Source organism: Plasmodium gallinaceum (genome assembly GCF_900005855.1).
Source record: "Plasmodium gallinaceum strain 8A genome assembly, contig: PGAL8A_v1_98, whole genome shotgun sequence".
NCBI classification, from domain to species: Eukaryota; Apicomplexa; class Aconoidasida; order Haemosporida; family Plasmodiidae; genus Plasmodium; species Plasmodium gallinaceum.
Genome location: NW_021628265.1, coordinates 653293 through 665681, shown reverse-complemented (window position 1 = coordinate 665681; position 12389 = coordinate 653293). Strand labels below are relative to the sequence as shown.

Below are 12389 nucleotides of genomic sequence, written 5' to 3'. Positions count from 1 at the left end.
AAAAGGGGACCAGAAAAGTAAAACTAATCATATTTATACATGAAAATATATACAAAAATATATGAAAAACATAATAATCAAAAATAATAAAAATAATGGTATACTATTTATATGTTAAGACAGCTATCATTATATCTATACAAAAAATTGGAGTTTTTTTGAATTTCATTGATTCTATTGATATATTTAATAATTTCATTTTAAAATATAATGTTTGAGAGAAGTTTTAAACTTAATACTATTTATGTTTTTAAGTGTATCAATCTTGTTCTATGTTAATGAAAAAATTTGATAATAATATAAAGGTTACAGGTATCTATTTTTATATTAATAAGACATATGTAATATAAATATCAAATAAAATAATTCTTTTCAATATTATTCTTAAAAAAATAAATATCATTTCATCTAAGGAAAAGCAAAGTTTATAACCTATTAAATATACTTTGTAATAATTAATTTATTCCATTTATAATAATTATAAAACACAACTTTTCTGATGAATTGTTTAATGTAAATAAATTTATTCATTATATATTTTATTATTTTATATTAGATTCCTAAGTTGTATCTTACATGGAAATTTAATAACCCCTTTTTATAAACTTAATTTAATGTAGGATACATTTTTTTTTTTTTTTTAATACGAAATTCGACATGACTTTTTTTAAAAGCAAAAACTAATAATTTCAAAACTTGAAATATAATTTTTCTATAATGATATTATATATTCATGGCTATTTATGCCTGATAATATAAATTATTTTTATCTTTTGAAATAAGGAGACGCAATATTTAGTTCAAGAAAGTTATTTTTTTAATTTTTTATTAATTTTATATATTTAGAATAAAAAAAATTCATGTAGTAATATAAATATGGTGATATTTTTTAAAAATTAAAATGCTTAACCATATAAGGATTATTTTAATTAAAATTTTTGTTCATTTACATTACAGATAATTTTTTAATTGTAAAAATAACAATTAAAATAATAAAAAATAAATGATTAAAAAATTTATTCTAAATATCTTTTATTATAAAATGGCAGTTCATCATAGAAATAATTTATCTACATACGTGAGAATTTTACTCATCAATGGTTCTATTGTTTTTAAGAAACAAACTATTTCATATATACAAAAAATGTATCAACTTTTCTTTTTCTTTTCACATAAGTTTGTCCAATTTATTTTTATTTAATTTATTTGGCTAGTATATAATAGGAAAATACCATTTTAATTTCTATTTTTTCCTTATTAAAAATATAAGATCTTTAGCTCTCTTAATATTTTTAAAGGCAAACATGAATATTATTTTATGTTATGAATCAAGATATTTTTTTTTAATTTATACCATGAAAAAAAAAAAAAAATTTAATAATAATTATTAAATTACAAAACATAATAGTTCTTCATGTAACATGAAATCTTACGTATATTTTTTCAGTTAAGTGCATGTTTACGAGAAGAGAAAAATTTTCCTTTAGAACGACAATCTATATTTGTAATATTAAAAACTATAATGAAAATTTTTTTTTTCCTTATAATTAATTTTCCATATTTTAATAGATAAACAAATTTAAATATTTTATTTACACAACATATAAAAATTCATAAACATGAAAGAAAAACCAAAATAACTTTTTTTTTTTTTTTTTTTTTTTTTTTTTTTTTTTTTTAGCTAGCTGGACTCTGCTTATTTTTTGCTGACAAAGTTTTTAAAATGTTATAAATATTCCTATAAGATTAACACTTTAATATTCTCTATAAAATAATATATTAAGTGTTAATTAACAATTTTACATAATTTGTAGCTTTTATGTATTTTCCTTTAACATTTGTTTAAAATATATATAAATAAAAAAGAACTTTGAGATTTTACAATTAAATACATACACTTCCACAAAAAAAAAATATTGAGCTCTTTTTATTATTTGCTAAATTATATAAATAGCTTCTATATTTTTATATAATAAAGAAAAATATTATAAATAAATGAAAAATAATATTTTCCGTTACAACTTATAAATCATTTAAAATAAGGTGTTTAAAATGCTTTTTCTTTTAATTTGTATAATATTATTTTAAACTTATTTTAAAATTTTTACTTATTAATTCAATTTTTCTTTGTCAATATTGAAATTCCCAAAAAAATGTAAATTTGCATGTATTATAAGAATTAATATGATTACAATCTAAATTATTCTGTTTTTTTTTTTTTTTGTCATAATGCATAATTAATAATATAATGAAGAAATAATTACGTAATAATAGATTTTAAATATATTATTTCTATAAATTTAATTTTAAATCTATATATTTTTTTTTTGAGGCAATTGTTCTTTTTTATTTATAAATAAAAAGAGAAAAAAGAAAAAATGACAAAAGCACAGGATGCTATAATTCTATTATTAGTTTTTTTAAATATTATATATGTGAAATTTATAATAGCCGATTTACCTATTCATGCAGAAATAAGGCACTTGATTGGAAAATGGAGAATTTTAAAGACAAACACATCTTCTACAATATCGACTTGTGGTTCAAGTCAACCAAATAGTAATTTAGATAATATAAAAATAAAAGATTATAAAAGTCATTTGCTTAATATCAATTATGAATTCGTGTCAGAATTAAATGTAATTTTGTCGGATAATTTTGTTTTATATGGAGATATTTACGACACAACAAATAATGAGCATAGAAAAAATTGGAAAATTTTAGTAGTATATGATGAAAATAATAAAATTATTGGTACCTGGACAACAATATATGATGAAGGATTTGAGATAAGAATAGGTAATGAAACATATACAGCATTAATGCATTATGAACCTAGTGGAAAATGTGATGAACTTTCAAATAATGACTCCTTAGACTCTAATGGTGAAACAAATTGTTATATTACTAATTATGATAAAATAAGATTTGGATGGCTAGATATATTACATGAAAATAATGAACGATCATTTGGATGTTTCTATGCTGAAAAAGTCTCTTATAATGGTGAAAAACTAAATAGCAACAAATCAGAGCATTCTGATGAAAATATTACGAGTGATAATTTAGAAAGATATAATAATTTTCTTGAGAATAATAATGAATATAATGAAATATATTCACATAGATTTTTATTTAACGATGAAAATGAATTAAAAAAAGAAGATGATTACGATGAAGAGAAAGAAAATCATCAAAATCCTACATTTTCTAAAAAAAAAAATATCAATTATGATGAAAATACTGAATTAAATTGGCATAGAGTTAAGCATCATGGAAAAAAAAAAAAAATAAATAAATCTTTGAGTGTTCATTTAAAACAAAAATATGCGTGTCCTTGTAGTTCACATGAACAAGTACACAATAAGAAGAATAAGGGAAAATCTTTTAATGTTGTCTCTCATTCTCTTGTTGAGATAGAATATAAAGAAAATTTATATGTTAGTAATTTGTTAGAAACAAATGAAACAAGCAATGAACTTGATTTAAAAAATTATGAAAATACAATATACGTTCCAAAAAGAGAATTAGAAATAAATGAATTACCTTCTGCCTTTACATGGGGGGATCCTTACAATAATAATACAAGAGAATATAATGTTTTAAATCAATTAAAGTGTGGCTCTTGTTATATTGCTTCTCTATTGTATGTTTTTAAAAGGAGAATTGAAATAAACTTGACAAAACAATTCGAGAAGGAATATTTGAATGACTTTGATGATAATTTATCTATACAATCAGTTTTATCTTGTTCCTTTTATGATCAAGGTTGTCATGGTGGATATCCTTTTTTAGTTTCCAAAATAGCTAAATTACAAGGAATTCCTCTTGATAAATTTTTGCCATATACTGCTAAAGATCAAACTTGCCCTTATAATGTAAAAAAAAGTTACCTTGATTTAAATAAAACTAATAATGGGTCAGGGAAACTTAAAGAAATAAAATCATTATTTAATAAAAATAGATATACCCATATGAATGAAACATATGACGACAATCTCATAAATTTGGATTCTAACAAATGGTATGCAAAAGATTATAATTATGTTGGTGGTTGCTATGGATGTAATCAATGTAATGGAGAAAAAATTATGATGAATGAAATATATAAAAATGGTCCAATAGTAGCATCTTTTGAAGCAACACCAGATTTTTATAATTATGAGGATGGAATATATTATGTAAATGAGTATCCTCATGCAAAAAGATGTTCAGTAGATGCAAAGAATTTGAATGTTTTTAATATAACTGGATGGGAGAAGGTTAATCATGCTATTGTTATTGTTGGATGGGGAGAGGAAGTTATAGATGGAAAAAAATACAAATACTGGACCGCTAGAAATAGTTGGGGTAAAAATTGGGGTAAAGATGGTTACTTTAAAGTTATAAGAGGTGTTAATTTTAATGGTATTGAAAGTCAGACTCTTTATATTGAACCTGATTTTACACGAGGTGCTGGTGCGATAATTTTAGAGAAAATGAAAAAAGAATTGAAATAATAAATTTCTTTTTTTTTTTTTTTTTTTTTTTTTTTTTTTTTTTGTGGAAATAATTTTTAAGACTTTAACTAAAAAGGAACTTTTTTTAATAGACATTTATAAATATATATTTGTATATATAAAATTTTCCTATTTTCATTAACTCAAAGGTAAATATAATTTCATAAAAAATTATTTTTGATACATAAAAAAAGAAGTCTACAAAAACGAATGAAATAATGAAAATTTTATTTGAGAATAATAAGAAGAAAAAAGTGATTAGTGAAAACTAGATAAAATAATAGGATGTTTTACTTGTAGAAGTATTTAAATTTTTATGAATTCAGAAAAAAATAAAAAATTTTAATATTTATATAAATTTGATTTAAAATTATATTAATCTATGTTAAATTATGATACACTATCTTTATGTTAAGAATTTTGTTTCTTTATTTTTTTTTTTTTTATTTGAATAATTCATTTGTGTATCATATTTTTTTCGCTTTAGATAATACTATAAATTTATAACACCCAAATGTTTTCATATTTTTAAAAATAAAAATAAAGCCATTTATTAAATTTTATGGTTTGTATCCCATATGTTAAATGATTTAATTTGCGTTTTTGAATCTAATTTTGCAATTTTGAAGAATTAATGAAAAAATAAAGAGGTACAACATAATGAATAATATATTATTTCCACTAACAGAATTTATATATTTTGGTAATTATATTTTTAAAATATGTCGTACAATAAATTAAAAAAAGAACAAATGAGAGTATTTTAAAATGTGCATAATGAAAGTTCACATAAAAATTTATAGAAAGACAACTTGATTAAGAGTAAAATGAAGGAGCATTCTTAATTATAAAATAGTTTATAGTTTCTTAATTATTTTTTTAAAAAAGAATATTAAAAAAAGAAAATTCTATGAAAAAATCCATGAATCACTTCCAATAAGACACAGATGTTTTTTTTCATTATAAAATAAAAATTTACATTTACTTTTTTCTTTATATATTTTCATTTATTTTATTTTTTACTTTTTTAATTTTTCCTTCTTTTAGGCATATAAAATAAAAGATATACATGTGTTTTTATTTATTCTTTCTTTTTTTATAAATTATTACAGTTTTTTAAATATTTTCAACAAAAATATTTTTTAAAATTACGATACAGAAATAATTTAAATAATTTTCTTTTTTACAAAGATAAAACTATAATTATAAAAAAGAAATACAAAAAGGAATATTAAAAAGAGAAAAATCTTATAATATTTAGTTACAAATATGATGTTAATATGTAAAAAAATTGAATAATTCTCGAAACTACATAAATTTTGAAAATTATGTACATGAAATTTGAAAATAAATGCATAAAGATGATTTAAATTGAAATTTGAAATTCATTAATTTAAAAAAATAATATAAAAAAAAAAAAAAAAAACTAATAAATTTAAATAAAATAATTAAGGAGCTATTCGATCAAAAATAAAATTTTTAATAAATTCTTTTTCATTAAAATCTTTTTTTCTTTTCTATTAAAACTCATGAAGCGTCATAAATAGAAATATGGGAAACAAATTATATATAAATTTTAAAAAAAATCAACAATTACAAATAAAAAAGGCATTAGTATAGATATTAATTCTATATTTTAATAATGTGTTTTTCTGTAGATAATTTATATTTAAAATAAATTACAAAAAAAATTTAATAAATATAAGCAAAATTTTATGAATTATTTCTTTATTTTGGAGAAAATACATTCACTGAAAATTTTTTTTTTTTTTAAAATGATTAATAATGAAAATGAATGTAATAATAAAGATGAGGGTATGAAATCAAAACCAATTTTCATAATGAATAGTTTTCTACAAAAAATTTTTTGTAGTAATTTTTCTAGACTAGTAAGATGTGAATAATAATTAGAAAATTGATGAAGAAATTATATTGTGTCTTTTTATAGATAGAAATATACAAAATAGCATTGTATATTTATGATATTAAATTATATATGTGTTTTATACATATAAATATATATATTATTAAAAAATAGAAGATATTATATCTTATATTTATATATTTTTATTTTATTTTTTTTCTTAGATTATGAAAGAAAGTAAAAAAGTAAAATATAGAATGGAAATATTTATAATATTATTAATAGGAATTTTGAGTTTTTTAATTCGTTTATTTTCAGTATTAAGAAATGAGCCTATAATACATGAATACGATCCATATTTTAATTATAAATTAACAAATATATTAAATGAAAAAGGTTTTTATGAATTTTGGAATTATTTTGATGATAAATCTTGGTTCCCATTAGGTAGAATAACAGGACAAACCTTATTTCCAGGATTAATGATAACCAGTTTTTTAATTCATAAAATTTTCCATTTTTTTGGATTTTTAGTTGATGTTAAAAATATATGTATATATATAGGACCCATATTTAGTTTTTTTACATGTATAATATCTTATTTATTGACAAAAGAAATTTATCATTTTAGCGGAGCTGCTTTATTATCTTCATTATTTGTATCCATCTCTCCATCCCATATATCAAGAACAGTAGCAGGTTCTTATGATAACGAATCTATATCCATATTTTTACTACTCTTATGTATTTATAATTGGATTAAATGCTTAAAAAAAGGAACTCTTTTATCCGTTTTAATATGTTCTGTTTCTACTTATTATATGGCTTTATCATGGGGGGCATATATATTTATAATAAATTCAATTAGTTTATTTATGTTAGTTATTATAATTTTAAAAAAATGTACTATTAAGCATTGTATACTTTATAACGTTTACTATATATTAACGACCATATTATTCCTTAATATCCCATGTATAAATCATTTAGTTTTTACGAGTATTGAACATCTGGCAACTCATGCAATTTATTTGCTTTGTACTTTGCTTATATTTTTTCATTTCATAATTACCTACTTTAAATTAAATGAGCAAAATTTTAAAAAAAAATTTATTCAGATATCATTTATTTTTTTTATTTTAATTTTCAAGTTTTTAGTTTTTACTGATAAATTGTCATGGAATCATAGATCAAGGACATTATTGGATCCTACTTATGCATCAAAACATAATCCAATTGTTGCATCCATTTCTGAACATCAGCCAACTACTTGGTCTTCGTATTTTTTTGATATACATTTAGTTTTACTTTTCTTCCCTATTGGCTTATATAAATGTTTAAAAAGAAATGCAACAATGGAGTTGTTTTTTATGGGAATTTTTTCAATTTTATGTTTATATTTTTCATCACTTATGGTTCGATTGCTTTTAATATTTTCTCCCTTTGCATGTATATTGAGTGGTATAGGTTTGTCTTCCTTAATAGGTCATTATGTTATATTTTTTAGAATTCCAAGAAATACTTTTCTCTCATCTATTGTTATAAAAAGTGAATATCAGAATTATTTTAATACAAATAAGCATAATGACAATCATACTAATAATAAAAATAATATTTTTAGTTATATGAAAAATGATAATAAGAATGATATCATTAACAGTAATTGTGACAATGCTAATAATAATAATAATTGTGAAAGCAAAGAAAATAAAACTTTTTTAAAAAAAATTTTTAAATTTTGGAAAAGGAACAAAACAAATTATTTAAATAATGATTGTGTTACAAAAGAATACAAATATTTCAAAAAAAATGAGAATTCTTCAAAAGACAATAAAGAATATGAACAATGTTATTTATTAAATGAAGAAAAAATTAATGCAAATATAAATGATATGAAAAAAACTAAAAAAAAAAAGTTTTATAATAATAACGTATTAACAAACGATGATAGATATAATCAAATGATATTAAGAAAATTAAATTTTAATAGAGTAGAAAATGATAGCTTATCTATATTAACAAGTATGATTATAATTATTCTATTAATCTATTATGTAATCTTAATTATTTTTCATTCCACTTGGTGCTCATCTATAGCATATTCGGAATCTAATATAACTTTTTATAGTAGAAATAAAAATGGTGATAGATATATTAATGATGATATTAGACAAATGTATAAATGGATTAATAAAAACACAAAAAAAGATTCTAAAATAGTTGCTTGGTGGGATTATGGATATCAACTAAGTGTTATGAGTGATAGAATAACATATATTGATAACAATACTTGGAATAATACGCATATAGCAACTATTGGTTTGATACTAAGTACTAATGAAAAAAATGCGTATGAATATTTAAAAAAATTAGATGCTGATTATTTATTAGTGTCATATGGGGGATATTCTAAAAACTCTTCAGATGATTTAAATAAATTTTTATGGATATTAAAAATAACAAATAAAAGTTATAATTTTATTAACCCCTTACTATATTATTACCATGATAAATATCATCCCTTAGGAAAAAACGCTACACCTTTCATGATTAATAGCGTTTTGTATAAGTTGTCATATTACAATTTAACAAATTCTGAAGTAAAAGGATATGATTATATTAGAAAAATTGAAATACCTGAAATAAAAAACTTGACTTATTTTGAAGAAGTATTTACATCTGATGTATGGGGATTTCGTTTATATAAAATTAAGGAATATGTTTAAGAAAATAGAAAAAACGAAAACCTAATTTATTTATTTTTTTTTTTTTTTACATTTGGGGTTTATTCTAAAATAATTTACCCAAAACTTAAAATATTGTTATCCATAAAAAAGAACCATAATGCTATATATTCTAATACGCATATCTATATTATATCTTGTATTATTTTGTATTATTTTGATTTGATAATAATTTTTCATTTTAATATTGTTTTTACATTTTGTTGTACATAATTTTTTTTTTGTTTTAACTTTTCTATTAATCAACTTTATATTTTTTTCATTGTGACTAACCTTTTGTAAATAAAAATAAAAAATTATTTTTTAATGTAATTTTAATTATAAAATTAATCCAAAATAATTATATATATTTTCATTTGATTTGGTACAACAAATATTTAAAAATTATGACAAAGAAAAAAAATTTTAAATAAAAAAAAAAGAAAAAATTTTAATAAAATTCATGAATACAAATGAATTGAAAAAATAACAAAATTAATTTAAAATTTGAATAATTACAACTATTATATTAAAAAAAAAAAAAAAAAAAAAAAAAAAAAAATTAAGAATTCATAAGACAAAAATATAAAAAAATAAAAAAAAAACAAATAGTTGCAATATAGCAAAAAAATACATAAATATATATATATATATATATGTATTTTTTATTTTATTTTTAAATTGTTAACTTAAAAATTATAAAAAAAATTTATGCATCTATAATAATAATTTCTTATTTTTATTTATATCATTTTAAAAAATTAAAGACAAGTGTTGTATGTATTCCTTTTTTTTTTTTTTTTTTTTAATATTGTTAATATATATATGTAAACATACACAAATTTATTTGAACAAATATATATATATATATATTTTACTTAATGCTTTTTCTCCTCTTTATCATTTAAATGCATTTAATTTCTCTAAAATTTAGACATCATTTTATATAATTATATTTAACTTCTTTTTTATGCATACGTTTTTTGCTTATCTTTGAGTTTGTCTATATTTTCTTCACTTGGTAATAATGGCACTAAACATAAAGATAATAAAAGAAATAAACCACAAATTAATATATATATGCTCAAGTTATCAAAATTATAACTATCTATTTTCATTAAATAAGTTAATAAAGATGATGTCCCTTTTTTCGTAAGAGAACCTAAATTTTTTATACTTAAAATTGTAGCAAAAACACTAGCTTCCAATCCGGTTTGACATATATTAGCTGTTAAAATAAATAGAGGTAATAATTGTATTTCTGTAATGGCTTCAATTAAAAAACCACCACTTAAAACAAAAAGTTCATTAGAAATTCCTAAAAATTTATTTATTTTTTCAGTTAACACTATTGGAGAAACATATATAGGAAAAGAAATTAATGTAGTAATAATTAATGTTTTTTTCAAACTGTAATTTTTCAAAAAAACTCTATAAGTTATTATGCCTATTAAAGAAGCAATACCATAAGTTAACCTTAAGGTTCCCATAAAAGAAGGTCTAAAACCTAATTTATTGGTACAGAAAAAAAAAAATATATCATCATAATCTGGTCCTGACATATATACAAAAATATATAAAAAGGGTCCTAAAAATATAGGAGTGTTTATAAATTTTATTAAATCAGATAATTGGTTAAAAATATTTTTATTTGTTGAATATTCCTTTTCTTTTAAGAATAAACAAGATACTAAAATAATTAATGGAAAAACTGATGTTGCAATAAAAATATATTCTCTTGGCATTTTTTCTAAAAAATAACCAGAAAAATAAGCAACAGATAAACTACCTACTGCTTTTGATGCTATAAATTCTGTTACCTTGTTTGTCCCTTGTGAGTATGTTTTTCCAATAGAACTTTCAACAACTAACGCTTCTGCAACAGTAGTACAAAAAGATGCACATAATGAAATGAAAAATAAAATTATAGTTGCCTGAAAAACTGTTAAATTAAGAAATGCTAACGCTAAAAAGTTTAACGACTGAAATAAACTGAATAAAAACAAATATGGTTTTCTTCTCATTCCAAAGATAGAAACAGAATCCGTTATTAATGCAATGATTGGTTTTAATATAAATGGAATATAGGGGTACATTAATATTAATGAAACTTGATATGGTGTTAACCGAAAATAATCTTTAAATAGATAATATATAGCTAATGAAGCTAAATGAGTCAAACCATCTGATAATCCAACTAAATATACTACTAATTGAGTAAAGTCTATATTTTTTTTTAATGTAGAATCTATTAAAGGTAATTTTTCTGCATTTTGTTTATTTATATCTACAATAGGGTCTATACTTAAATAAGGATTATTGGATTTTTCAATCATTATTTTAAACTCCTTAAATATATCTAAATTTTCTTTTTCTTCTTATAAAAATATTTTTTCCTTAATATTACATATATATATGTCTAATATGTTTCGTTTTTTTTTTAATTTTTTTTTTTATAATTCTTTCTATTTTTTAATTTAAAATTTTATATTTGGTTGCATATATTGAATATATATTTTACTTCACCACTGTATAAACAAAGAAAATTTTTTTTTTTTTTGAATTTCCTTGATATTTTTATTTAGTTTATATTACTATATGTAAGATAATAGTAATTTTTTCTTAACTCTTGTTAACAACATATCTATAATAAATATATTTATTAAAAAACGGTCTCTTATCAATATAACTGTTATTAATAATAAATAATAAATCTATTATTAATGCAATCTTATTTCTAAAATAATTATTACTATTAATTTTCCTTTTTTAATTTTCTTGAATATGCTTTTGTTATATCTTTTTTTTTTTTTTTTTTCCCTCGCTCCCTTATAAGATAAAAAATAGTCTTAAAAAATAGAATAAAAAATAAAATTAAAAATGAACAAAATAATAAAATAGCAAAACAAACAATTAAGACAAAAACTATTAATAAGAAATTATAAAATAAAACATAAACTTTATATTATTATAACTTATTAAAAAGAAAATTCTATAAACTAATAAAAAATTGAATTTATATATATAATAATAATGATAGAAAGAAATGAAAACAGTAATTTATACTTTGTTTTTATTTTTTTTTTCAGCTTTGAAAAAAAAAATATTCTTATAACAATAAATTGATAATCAATCTAATGAATAATAGTGAATAATAAAGAAAAAAAAAAAATATATATATACATATATTTGTATACATAAATATATAAATTAAGAAAACTAAAGTTTAAAGAAAAATTTAGATGCCATTTTCATTAATAACAATGAGTATATTTCTCCTTCCTTTTTCTGAAGAGGAAATCA

The 12389-nt window shown here is 19.5% G+C and overlaps 3 protein-coding genes across 3 annotated transcripts; 2 read left to right on the top strand and 1 right to left on the bottom strand.

Moving 5' to 3' along the window:
• Nucleotides 1–2378: 2378 nt before the first annotated feature.
• PGAL8A_00343300 (dipeptidyl aminopeptidase 1, putative) lies at nt 2379–4499 on the top strand (the record flags this gene model as incomplete). The annotated part of the gene is made up of 1 exon (XM_028672471.1): nt 2379–4499. The coding sequence occupies one exon, from the start codon at nt 2379–2381 to the stop codon at nt 4497–4499; it is 2121 nt and encodes a 706-aa protein (XP_028529020.1).
• A 1775-nt stretch (nt 4500–6274) lies between these two features.
• PGAL8A_00343200 (oligosaccharyl transferase STT3 subunit, putative) lies at nt 6275–9089 on the top strand (the record flags this gene model as incomplete). The annotated part of the gene is made up of 2 exons (XM_028672470.1): nt 6275–6388; nt 6588–9089. The coding sequence occupies 2 exons, from the start codon at nt 6275–6277 to the stop codon at nt 9087–9089; spliced, it is 2616 nt and encodes an 871-aa protein (XP_028529019.1).
• A 965-nt stretch (nt 9090–10054) lies between these two features.
• Nucleotides 10055–11422, bottom strand: PGAL8A_00343100 (folate transporter 2, putative; the record flags this gene model as incomplete). Its single annotated transcript, XM_028672469.1, has 1 exon — nt 10055–11422. One exon carries the CDS (start codon nt 11420–11422, stop codon nt 10055–10057), a length of 1368 nt encoding a protein of 455 aa, XP_028529018.1.
• Between the last annotated feature and the right edge of the window lie 967 nt (nt 11423–12389).